At 45.2% G+C, this 13235-nt stretch overlaps 1 protein-coding gene across 7 annotated transcripts in view; it reads right to left on the bottom strand.

Annotated features, from left to right (window-relative positions):
* The window catches only part of IQCK (IQ motif containing K), a 135670-nt gene that overhangs the window by 4252 nt on the left and 118183 nt on the right, over positions 1–13235 (bottom strand). Inside the window, exons 9-10 of one of the 7 annotated variants that reach the window (XR_013168047.1) lie at positions 1846–1995; positions 1077–1246 (exon numbers count right to left, since the gene is read on the bottom strand). The exons of 4 other annotated variants lie outside the window; for them this stretch is intronic. Coding sequence is in view for 2 of the 3 variants with exons in the window: in XM_077141722.1 (XP_076997837.1) it covers positions 1940–1995 (56 nt within the window). In the remaining variant the exon portion in view is untranslated. Of the gene's footprint in view, positions 1–1076; positions 1996–13235 lie in introns of those variants that run through there. 2 more of the 7 variants (XM_077141722.1, XM_077141721.1) reach the window with 2 other exon arrangements.

The raw sequence follows: 13235 nt of genomic DNA, 5'->3' as shown, positions 1-13235 counted from the left end.
GCGATAATGGGTGCGAGTGGAAGGTGACTTCGCACCACCGTAAAAAAGGAACCATCTTTAAGCCATGGAAACCTCATTCAATGAGACTGCCCCCATCCATGCCCCCACCCCACCCCCCTTTTTAAAAATGTCTGCTACATTCTGCATTTTTAATTATCTGCTTTTAAGATGGAGAGTAGGCGAAAAGACCTCACTGTTGGGGCGGAGGTGGGGAGTGGGTAGAGAAGGGAGAGAACTGTTACTTTTCTGAGGACTTCACCTAACCGGTACAGAGAAGCATCTCTGCTGAAAGACAAAAGTCAGCTGCCCCCACGGAGCCAAGTTTAAACACAAAATTAAACGGCACCTCTGTTTGAGACCTGTTTATGTAAACACGACTTGTTTGGGCAAAGTGACCTGGAAGGAGAACATCTGTGGCCACCGTACCTAATTGTAAGCACAAATCTTTCTGCGTCCAGTTATTAAAATCACTTTGGGACTATAACAGCCACTTTGCCGCCACCCCCACCCCACCCTACCCCCACCACCCCCCACCTTTGAATAGAAAACTGTCATTCCGTCTGGATTTCTCCACTGGAGATGGAGGGTGGGGAGTGAGGGAATCAGCTCCAGGAACTTACAGAGTAGGGAGTTCTGTATGTCTCACGGGATGCCAGGACTTAAGGTCCGGTGGCTGGAAGCTGGGAGTGCAGTGCTCTTACCGCAGGTTCCGCGGGGACCAGTGAACAAATGGGAAAATCAGCTTGGTCTTCAGTCAGCAGGTCCTTGGTCAGCCAGGACCGAGTTGAAGGCTCGGGCCAAATCCTGAACCGAAAGGGAACATTGTGGCTTTTATAATCCAATGATGGGATATTTATACCAGCTTATGGGAGCTCTCAGCAGGTGCTTTTTATTCATTGATAAAGAGCTCAGGCTCGTTTTTGATAGATAATATATATTTATTAAATGTATTAATGTGTGTTTTATAATGTACCTTATCCTCCCCTGGCTGACTGTAGCATACTTAGAGAAGAGATCATTAAAGACATATCAAGACAATCAATATGCACCCTAAATGTATATATAAATATTACAAATTTAAAAGGTTGTAAAGCATGGGCAGATAGGTTTTATTTTCAAAATGCTGTTCTTAACACAGAAATAAAGGCTTTACTATTTACTTAAGATGTGTGGTAGCTTGTCAAAACAACCCGACACAGCCGGATCTGCCCGGAGGCTGAACGTGTGGCGATCCTGGTACAGAAAACTGCAGAACAAATAAGGGCAATAAGTTAACTTACCCATAAGATGGGAGCTAGGTAGCAAAAGTCCTTTCTCTGTTATTTTTGTTTGGGTTTAAAAATCTCATCTTGTTGGCTTTGCATAAAAAGTTAATGGCCAGTTCCTTTGGAAATGATCACAGGCAATAATGTCTTTTGGGGGGACAGGGGGGAGTGTGTGTGCATGGGCCGGGAATCGAACCCAGGTCTCCCATGTGGCAGGTGAGCATTCTACCACTGAACCACTCCTGCACCTGGTGGTATCTTTTATATGAAAAGAAGAGTCAACCAGGTACACTTAAAACCCAACATCAGAGGCTTGGGGTTTAAGTGAAAATGTGGCTCTTTGCCTTAAGTGGGAAAACTGGGAACAAGAGTGCCTCATGGTCTCAGGGAGCTAGAGCTCATTGTGCATTTTGAGGGCAGGCAGTGGACGAGGCTCCTCCTCGGAACCATCTGGATGAAAGAACAAAGTGTGGGGATAATGCAGAAAGTTAAGACTGGCCCTTTCTTAAGAGAAACTATTTGCACTAAAACCAGTATGCAACAGACCCTCCTAACTACATGGAATAGATCCTGTTCTCACATGTACTCTCGTCACACGGTAGAGGGAGCATGATTTGGGCATTTTACTCGCACTGGGTCAGTGGAGCGCAGACTGGAACAGACAGGGACAGTGCTTAAGGCGGTGGGGTCTTGGCTGCATCTGCCTTGTCATCCTCCATTTTGCATTTCACTGCAAAGAAATGAAAGAGAAAGTCAGGACCGACACGTGCCAAATAGACTTGCCAGTTGGAAGCTGGAAATGTTTCCATGTGGTGAAGGTCCCCACCAGGCACCCACTGCGGTTCTGGCCCAACAGGGTCACCGGCCGAGGAGTACGAGCCCTTTGTGCACCCAAGTTACAAAAGCACAGCACACCGTGCCCTTCAAGCCAGTTCAAGCAAAGGCCAAACGTGTGCTTTACGGGTTCCTTCAGGGACTGAAGGAGAGAAGTCTTACTAAAAGATGAAGGCAGATTCCAGACTTGCAATGTTGCCACTCACCCTGACCCCTAAAATAACTTCAAAAGTCTGGGTGTGATTGGGGGTCAATGACAAGGTCGGAAGAGAACCTTTTCTGATATGTCATGGACTGGACGAGAATGTGACTCTTATGATCTCCTGCCAGTCAGGATAGTTAGCTCCCACCATTTGTGGGAGAAATTAATACCAAATTAGCTCAGAGCCCTCCCCCAAGAAATGTGGGCAACCCAGTTCCTTGTGTGGAGGAATGGGACAGGTGGAAGGAAATGGTTTTGAAAAGGCCTTCTCTTTTGTTATCTGTCTTTGCTTCTGCTGTCCAAGTGCTGGCCCCGTATGCGCAGGCCTGCCAGGCTCAGCTGTGCACGGTCACAGGCTCTGGCTATGTGCAGACGGCATGGGTCTACTGGAAAAGGGCCTGGGTGCTGGCGGTGGCGGAGGTTTCCGTGGACCTGTCCGCTGGCCCCTGGCCTCCCACTGCCTGACGGCGCACTCCGGCCAGTCCCAAGATCGGGGGCCAGCTGTCCGCACCCTCGTCTCCCAGGCAGTTATTTCCCAGTGGAAATGGGCTGAGCCCTCTCGGCAGCACAGGTTAGCCCAGCAGTCTTTGAACTGGAGGGTTCCCCATCCCTGGGGATAGACAGACTTGCCAATGAACCTCAGGCATGGATCATTCAAAGAAATCAACTTGCCCATTTCCTCTTCCCATCCGTGTACTTCCTGAAGTTGGGGTGCCAGAGAAGGTTCCTGTAGTTGCAGGGTTTATCTGGGTCCTCCTTTCTTACCTCTGCCCATCCTGGCACTGCTTGGCGTGGGAAACAAATCCTCAGGTGCCAAACAGAGAGGCAATTTGAAATGGAGATGGCCCCAAGAGCCTCCTTTACTTCCTCTGCCTAGTAACTAAAACAATTTATAATGCGTTCATTTGGTTTTGTGTATCAATAATAATCGCACTGAGCGCTCAAACCAGTAAAAATATTTTCAGTATTTGGAGCCTGGGGTCACAGGAAAATCTGTCCAAGTATTTCCAATGTATCTCCCTTTTTTGTTACACACACACACACGTACACCAGTGAAGACCCTATATCTGCATCCAAACACGAATAATGATACAGTGAATGACGGAGGATGGTCCCCATCTTGCTAAGCGCCTTCACAGTATCCCACAGTGATATGCTGGTAAAATGTTTAACCCCCAATTGGGGGGATCCTGATGTGTAGCATTTTCCATCACCCATTTCACACTCTGAGCCTGGCAGCAGAAGGTGGGAAGAGATGCGTGCGTCACGGTGGCCCCCGGGAGTCCGCAGGTAAACGTGTGCAGCATTGTGTAACTTTTAGAGCTGCAAGATCATTCTCCGGGTATGCTTAGGGGCACCATTCTGATCACTGGGAACTTGTTAAAAATGCAGATTCAGGGACCACCCCTGTATGAGTCAGGGTTCTACAGAGAAACAGAACCAACAGGAGGTACCTGTAATATGATATTTCTAAAAGTGTCTCTTGCAACCACAGGGATGCAAGAATCCAAAATCTGTAGGGCAGGTTGTGAGGCTGGCATGCCAACGAAGGGTCTCAACAGACTCCACAGGAGAGGCTCACTGGCTAAAAAAAAAAAAACAGTGAAAATTTCTCTTCTCTCTTAAAAGTCTTAAACTGGTTGGATCAAATCCAACTGATTGGATTTTCTTTGTGGAAAACACAGCTTTAATTGATCGTAGATGTAATCAGTCACAGATGCACTCAACTGACTGATGATTTAATAAACCAGTCTTCTGGTTTATCAACCAGCCCAGGAAATATCCTGGCAGTAACGGTTAGGCCAGGGCTTCCCTGACCAGACAACTGGGCACCATCACCTGGCCAAATTCCCACTGAACCCAACCGTCACAACCTCAGACACAAACTCAAACAGGGGTGAAGCCCAGAAACAGTCTTAGCAAGCCTTCTGGGTGGTGCTGATGAGGCCTAGTTAGAGGCCACTGACCACTTATCACTGCCAGTTTATTATGTTTAATAAACATAAAAATTATGTAAATTAAATCAATTAAATATTAATTAACATAAACATAAAATTTTTTATGTTTATTAAACATAAAATTCCTGTTTATTCAGAGTTCCCCCATGTGGTGCCAATGTCCAGCCAGGGCTGAGAAACACAGACCTTTGTCATGTGTGTGATGCAGAGAAAAGGGACCACGCGGGACTGGACCCTGGCTCAGCAGCTGGCTAGCTGTGTGGCTCCCACGTCTCCAAGCCACTCTGTCTCCTGTGCACCAGGGGGAAGAAAACACCTTGCAGGGTGGTTATGGGAACTCGTTGTGACAACTTTTGAAAGTGACAGCTTTTTCCCTTTTCCCTCTGGGGAGAGTGGGCAGGCCTTAGAGTCAGGAACTTTGGCTTCATCAGTCATCAGCTCAGCTGCTGGTTCTCAGCCAGAGAAACCAGTAGGATGACCTGAAAAGAGCCCAATGGCCTCGCAGAACTGTGTGGTAAGGGGAAACTGACCCAGTGCTGGCAGGCGGCGGCTTTAAGGAATTTGGACACTCAGAACAATTTAGCGGAGTCTTGAATTCCCCTTAATTTCTAGGGCATCTTCTGACTGCCTGTGAGTCTCAACATTTGCACCATTTCAACAAAGCTCTTCTCTCTGGCCTACAACTGGCAGACAGACCCTCTCCAGCTATTAGTAGGATTGGGGGCGGGGGCAGAGGTGGGAGAGTACCAGGATTATTAGCTCTTTGGGTTTCCTTTAGTTCCTGAACTCTGCCTAAAAGAATTCACCTGTGTGCCTTTGTCTAGGTATTTTCCATCAGTCCCTCCCATGCTGTGATCATCTCTTACCCATCCCCTCCACTTTGACCTTGCATAGGGAAAGACCCTTATCATCTCCTTTAGATCCTTACCAAAAAATCTTCAGGGGAGGAGAGCAGAAAGGGCTTCCAGGAAGGCTCCTTCAAAGTGGAGCATCAAAAGAGACTCTCTAGAGGTGATGGACTGGAAGTAAAGATGGAACATGACACCCCACTGTAGAGTCAACCTGGGGAGCTTTAAACAGTTCCAGGGCCCAGCCTCTACCCTAGACAACTGAATTAGGATCCTTGGAGGTGGGGGCTGCCAGCTGGCGCTACCACACTGGAAAACTGATCGGCGTTATCAAGCAAAATTGAATGTGCACATCCCCTCCAATGCCGAAACCCCATACCCCTGCATCCCCTGGAGAAACTCTTGCACACACATCCAATCAGGATGCTTAAGACAGCAGAAGACAGGAACCAGCCCCTATACCCGGAGGGCATCAACACTTGAGTGGATAAATCGTCTGGGATTAACTGTAACTATGTTGTAGGAAAGATGCAAGTCATAGAATAACACATATAGTGATTCTATTTATAGCAAACCTAAATGCTGAGAGATGCCTAGAAAGATGAAAAAGCTCCTAAACAAAAGCAAGAGAATGATTTCTCAAAAGTATGGTGCAATGGTGGCTCAGTGACAGAATTCGCGCCTGCCATGCCAGAGACCTGGGTTCAATTCCAGGGGCTTGCTCATGCCAAAAAAAAAGAGATTTTGTAGGGGCAAGAGGGGCTTCCAAAGTGTCTGCATTCTATTTCTTAAGGTTAATGGTAGATAAGTGGATGCTTTCTTTATGATTATTTGTGTTATATCATCACTACTATACGTACATTTCACTCAAAAAAAAAAAAGGAAGAAGAAAGATGCCATATTACTTGAAATTACAAAGAGGGAATGAAAAAGAGCGATTTAGCTGTATTGAGAGGGTGGGGGTGGGATGTAAATAAGCTAAGCCTCATCTGTCATGGCAGGAAATCAGTAGATAATGCTCAAATTGATAGTATAGCCGGTTAGTGACAGAAATGACCACTGAGAAGAGCTAAAAATTCAAAGTGGTGGCCCCTGTGGCGGTGGGGGGAAGGTTGCCGCAAGAGCTGGTGATTCTCACTGAGCCCTGTCGTCTTATCCTATATATCTTTTAAACCATGAGAACCATATGCAAGGATTGCTTTCCTAAAAGTTAAGTGACAAACAAATTCTCTCCTTAATGGTCTTCCTCTGTGTGGTCTTTGCAGATCAGAGCCTTGCACAGGTGGGGACCCAGGACAAGCAGGGAGGGAGGGAGGAGGCGGGAGGCAGGCAGGCATACACGTGCGGAATCACCTGCTGTCCACCTTAGTTTAGAGCCATCATCGTGGCTGGCTGCCAACACCAACAGACATGCCTCGGAACCCCTGCACCCCTCGTCCCTTGGCAAGCTGGTCCCCAGCCAGTCCCAGAAAGGCTGGGAGAGTGGAAAATCCCGGAGAGATGCGCCAGCCCTTCAGCTTCAATTAAAGGCAATGTGACAAGAAAGGCCATGCATACCAATGACACTAGCCTGAAACCTCCTCTCATCCTGATGACCCTCATCCTCTCCTATTCTGGCCAGGGACGGGGGCTGAGGACTCCATCTAGAGTCCAGAGAAAAACCTGCCAGCCAGCAACAGCAGGGTGGTAGGATGGTTATAGGAGAGGAAATTCAGGTACCACAGAGGATGGCCTCGGGCACTCCTTAAAATCACAGGTGCTTGGGCCCCTCCCCAGACCTTTAGAATCCCAAACTCCAGGAGTGGGGCCTGGGAATCAGTGTCTTCCTCTAGTCCCCGTGCTATGGTGTGACCCTTGTCATCTGGGGAAGAGTGTGTTATCGCTCAGGCATCCATCAGTGCCCACTTTCCGAGGACCCAGGTCAACCCGGGTTTGAGAATGGCACCTGCCTCCTCGGGGTGCTGGGAGGGGCAAAAGGGGAAAGGCATGTAAAGCACTTAGCATTAAGTTTGCTCCGTGGAGAGAACTCAAAATATATTAGATCTCAGTATTTTTAGGGCATAGTCTGGGAGCTCACAGTCTACAAGGACAGGCAAAAAAAAGTAGATGGAATAAAAGAACCGAGAGATGCTCAGACTCCCCCAAGAGAAGCTGCTTCAATAAATGGCCCCCGGTCACACTGCTATGGATCCATAACAGTTGCTAGGGCCTGAAGCCACAGAGAAGAGACCAACTCCTACTCTCAATTCAGCAACATATGCATGTAAGAAGTCGTATATGTATATATACGTATATAAGAAGTCTTCACATATTAGTATTTCTAGCCAGTTTCTAGGATCCCAGGTAAATCATATAAGCAAACATTTCTGTGGTCCTTAGTGAGCTCTCCACATATGTGAATGGTGAAGGAACCATTATTTCCCCTGGTTTTACAGATAAGGAGACAGAGGTTCAGAGAGGTTATGTTACCTGCCTAAGGTCACATCGTATAGGCTGTCAGGCTCTCATATTCATTTTCTAAACCTCTTCAGTGTCCTAGTTCTTACAGCCAGGGAGGCAAAGCTTTCTCTAATTAATGACGCCACAACACTGTATATCTGCAACAATTTGGTTGAATCTCAAATGACTTGGCAGCATCTTCTAAAATTAAATCTATGTAAACCCTCTGACCCAACAATTCCACCCCAGGTAACCAGCAACTGGGATATTTATATCCACTAAAAATATATACACAAGAATGGAGCACCATAGCATCATAGCCAATAACTGGATACAACCCAAATGTCCAGTAAGTGAATGCACACACCAACTGTGATAATATTCATACAAAAGAATACCACACGTCCTAATGGAAAAGAGCAAACTCCTGCTATCTGCAGCAATTTGGTTGAATCTCCCAGGTATAATGTTGAGCAAAAGAAGTCAGACACATAAGAGTTCACACTGTGTTTTACATTTATGTGAATTTTGAGAATAAGCAAAACTAGTCTTTGGTGACAGAAATCAGAATGGAGTCTACCTTGGGGGAAGGGAGCTACTGACCAGGCGGGGGCATGACTGAGCCTGCTGGAGTGCTGGATGTGTCCTTTATCTTGATCTGGGTGCTGGCGTATACGTGGATAGAAGATCACTGAGCTGTATGCTTATGAACAGTGCATCCTACTATAGGTAAGTTACACCTTGACAAAAAGTAAAATAAAAAGCTTTAGGAAAATGGGAAGGAACAGAACAGGCACACAAATCTGAGACCCTTTTAATTCAGATCCAGGGCAAAGAGTGTTGCACGCCTTTGCAGTCCCTCGGGGTACCACACCTGCAGCAGAGTATTAACAGTGTTGCATAATTCATCAGGAAATTTGCATTTGCCAGATGCTGGACACTCTGCTTGGGGATTTAAACGCGTATCATCTCATTTAATCTTCCCATCCACCCCAGAGGTAGATGCTATCATCATTTCCGATTTACTTATCAAGAAATGAAGGCTCCAAGAGGTTAGGTAACTTGTTCAAGGTCACAGAGCTAAGTAGGTAGCATGCCAACATTCTGTCCAGGTCTGAGCCCAAAACCCATGGTCTTAACCACCACGTCACACCACTGCAGAGTGAGAATTCAGGCACTTATTCTCACCCAGAATCATTAAAAAAAGAGCTTACCATCAAAAGGTCACACACTTTCTAATTAGGAAAGCAGGGGAATAAACAATGTAAATGACCAAGTTTGTATTTCTCTTCTGTTTTACTGAACCGAATTTTTTCTAAATATATATATATAATTTTCCATTATAAAAGGAATTCAAGTCTATTCTACAACAGGGAGAAAGAAAAATCCCTCCACGTCCCCTCACACTGGAAGAACAACTTATGTAAGGTTTGCTTTCTGAAAAGAAAAAAATGTTGACATTCAGGGGCAAATGTTGATAGTCCGGTAAATTTATCTCCATTTCTTGCCAGTGCCAGATGTTGCGTTGGATTATTTTTAGGAAAGTTGAGCCACCTTGGAAGCCACAAGGCATTCAGGGTGAGACTGACCGTCCTGAATGTACAATAATTGTGGCTTTCAGTTGTCGACTTCTAAACAATGTCACTAAAGTCAACTCAGAGCGAAGTCTCCTTGAAGGCAGTGTTTTAAATGGGAACAGTCAGTGCTGGGAGTGGTTGCATTGTGTTATGCTGAGACAGAATCCTGGGATTTTCAAGTTTTATCCCTAGAAAGGGTGACATTTAGTAACAGATGAGGAAATTGAAGCCCGGACAGGGGAAGGAAGGCTGGCAGCAGAGCCAGTGACAGGCGTCCCAGAACAGCTGAATTGCCAAGAGCACACCTACTGGAGTCAGAGATCTGGGTTTGAATCCTACCACTCTTTATGGGATGGGTGGCCCGAGCAAGTCTCTTTGAAGTCCCGGCTCCCTGTCTGTAAGATGGGATAGCAGGACCCACCCGCCTCGTGGGAGAATACAAGGATGAAATGAAATGAAATGATCCACATTGCCTGTCCATGGAAAATGCTCAATAAAATGATCTTTTGAGAAACGTTTTCCTTTAAATTGTTTCTTAATTATATAAATAATGCAATTACTGTAGAAAAACTGGAAAATGCAGGACTTGAAACATTTTTTTCCTTATCGTTGTTACATCCTGCTGAACCTGCAGCAAGACTCACCTGAAAGAAGAAATAGGGGGAGACCCAGTTGGAACTGCCCCAAACCACCTCACAATGGGGCCTGTTGAGATTCTGAAGAACCCTAACTGTCAGGGCGAACAGTCATTAGGTATTTTTTAGGGGAACTTACAGAAAGCTGTAGCTACCTCAATATGGACAGCAAGATGGCAAGCAGTTCACTCGAATCCTATGGGAACTGCTCTTTAGACTTTAGAGGGCTGGGGGACAGAGGTAACTGAATGCCAGGGGTTTGTGTGCAAGTTTTGGGAAAAGATCTGGCTATGTGCTCTTTTGTCAAAACAAGATGCATTCTGGGAAGGCAGCCAAAGTGCGGCATGCTTCCAGGGAGTTTCGGGAAGGGATGTCTGAAAGGAAGAGAGGGACAAGGTCGGTCCTCAGTCAGTAGGAGACTCTATCTATATATCACGCAATTGTGTAGGTAGATTTTCGTTTATGTGCTATTCCTTTGTGTTTATCCATCCATTAGCATTTTCTTTTCACAGCTCACTTTACAAGGTTAGCTGCATTTCACAGTTAGTTGAACTGCATTAAGATTGGGGCTTTCGCACGACAGCTTAAACAGCCGCTGCCTGCTACCCTGGCCTGCGAAGTTCCATGTCTTCAAAAGCCTGTGAGTCATGGGTGTAAATGAATGCAGCCGTGTCTTGTGACTTTTTTTTTTTTAATAGCTGCATTCTCAGCTGCTGCTGCCACGATGAAACCTTTAGAAATATCCCAGGCATTTGGGGTATAAATGAACTTGAGGTATAAATTGTTCTCATCCGGCTCAGACTGGCAGAAGGGCTGTATATCGATGTTGCCTTTAAGAGAAATAGAAACGAATCCTCCAGACTATTTTTAAAGGCTTCTCCACAAATGTAACAAGTGAATAAATAATTGAGAAATTATTTTTGTCTGCATGTAGGGACCCAGGACAATATTCAACACGCTATCCTAAGAGTTGGCCCAGAACCCACCACAGTCAGGGCTCACGTCAAGAAACTCCAATAACTGACAATTCAAACTTATGAAATAATGAAAGAAGGGGATGGAATTAATATTCAAAAAGTTTCCACCACTGAGTTCTTTCTATTAGGAAGGTAGAGTATGCAGTGAAAAGAAAACATGAATTTTTTAACCTCGGCTTTGGTGCCAAACACATTTCAAACAAACTATATTTTCAGAAAGGATCACCCATCTCATCTATGTCATTTTTTAACCCCCATAAAAGCCTCCTAAATCCATCCACTATCTGTTCATATCCGTTGCTACTAGGTGAAGTGGTCCAGACTCAATTTTCTAGAAAGCCTGTCTGATGCTACCATTGCCCAGCTAAGATTCAAAGGGCTCCATCTACCCTCAGGATAAAAACCCAAGTCCTTCACGAGGGCCATGAGGCCACTGCTTCTGCAGCTCCCCTCTGGCCTTGCACTCTGCTTTTGTCCCATGGCCTGTTTTCAATCCTCCCAGGCTCAAGCCTTTGCCTGAGTCATTCTCTCGTCCTAAAAAGCAACCCCGCTCCCTTTGCCACTCACCTCTCAGAAACTCCAAGCACACTTCAGATCCCAGCTTCAGGGAAGCTGGTTGAGATACCCCTGTTAAAGTCTTTTATAGCACCCTGAGCTTCTCTGAAGCACTCCTCGCAGTTAGTATTTGTATGACTGTTTGGCCAGCCTCTGACTCCCCCACTAGAGTTTGAGCGCCAACAGAACAAGGAGTCGGCCGATCCTCTTCCTTCTACCCCTCCCAGCCTCTGGCCCCGAGCAGGTGTTCAGTCAATCTTTGTTGAAGCCATGAACAAAACCCTACTCTTATTTCCTTCGAAAACCTCAAAGCCCCCTCTCACCGACAGGCTGTCATTTCCTTGAGGAAGGACCCCCATCTTTCTCAGCATGGTAAAGGGTGCTCCGGTTCAGCAGGAGCACCCAGGCTTTGGTTTGAGAGGTAAGGGTTTGCATCCAGGCTCCAGGTGGCATGCTCTTGACCCCGCCAAGGGTCATACCCTCTCAAAGCACCTGTCTCCTCACCTATAAAATGTGGTTCCTCGTGGAACTTACTGCCCAGGGTAACTGTGATATTTAAATACATTAACTGAAATAGCACATGCAAATCGACCAGCAGAGTGCCCAGCACACAACAGTCTCTTCTGGTGACTCAGCCACAGTCTGCCTGATTTTATGGGCTAACCCCCTTAAACCACTGCCACTGTCACAAGATAACCAATAGCAACGAAAGACAACAGCCTGCCTGGGATCTTTCCCCTTTCCTTCTTTTCTTCTGTCTTTCCTTTTTCAGCACCTACTGTGTGTTGGCTGCTAGACTGAAAATGGCAAACAAGCCAGGCAGAGCCTTTGCTCTCTTGGAGCGAATCTGCATTTGAATTAAAAGGTAAACATTTACAATGTATAAAGAATATCTTCAATAGCTACACAAATGGAGTTAAAGGCTCTCAAAGCCATTGCTAGGAAATGATCCTAAGTAACTAAATTGAAATATCTCAAAGATTTGGGAATGAGATAATTTATTTGGTGCCATTATAGCCAAACATTCCTCTTTGGCTGAAGTGAAAAGACACAGTGTCTGCTCATTATGTTCGCAGTTCCCATGAGAGGCCTGAACCCCACCCACCACCTCCTCACTGGGATACAACACCATTTCTGCTGCCCGTCACAACTTTTAATACAGCTAGAAACAATAACAGCAATGATGATGACAATAATAATAACAGGCAGTATTTATTGAGCTGCTACAACATGACAGCTGCTACACTAGAGGACAGATCCTTACGTTGTCTTTCATCTTCAAAATAACTCTATGAAGAATATCTTAATGTATTCAATGTGCAAAAAGGGGGATACTAATAGTTCTTTCTCATCTTAAGTTTCTAACCTCTTCTTGAATATTTTGGCCTTAAAGTTTTCCTTGAACACTGTGCTATATTGCCAGTGATTGTCTTCCACTTTCAGGACAGGCGTAATGTCAGATTTGTGCATGTGCATTGAAGACCTAAGACTTCTTTACCTGATTTATAGTTTTGGCAAGTTTTAGTATATTTTATTGCAGTTTTTCTTGTAGCTGATAACTGTACACTAGGTATCTTCCTTCATAGTGATATGGTATCTCCAAAAGTTATTTGACCAGAAAACACATTTTAAGTGGAAGTTTATTGACTGAACACTAGCAGCATATGTTCAACATTTTGTACCTTTAGATTTAACCAGATAGAAATAAAAGAGGACTAGAGAAATTGCTGCAAAAATTAAAATAAATAAATAAATAAACAACTCTATGAAGGTATTACTACCTCCATTTTTCAGATGAGAAAACGGAGGCTCAGAGAGATTAATGACTTTTCTAAATGAGGAATATGACTCCTCATTTGTCTGCCTGTTTTACTGCTTTTAGGGAAACCACCTCAAAGTTTGCATTGAACATTCAATGTTTTCAATATATAAACTTAGCTTCAGT

This window comes from Tamandua tetradactyla, chromosome 23 (genome assembly GCF_023851605.1).
Source record: "Tamandua tetradactyla isolate mTamTet1 chromosome 23, mTamTet1.pri, whole genome shotgun sequence".
Lineage (NCBI taxonomy): Eukaryota > Metazoa > Chordata > Mammalia > Pilosa > Myrmecophagidae > Tamandua > Tamandua tetradactyla.
This window is presented reverse-complemented; position numbering and strand designations above follow the sequence as displayed.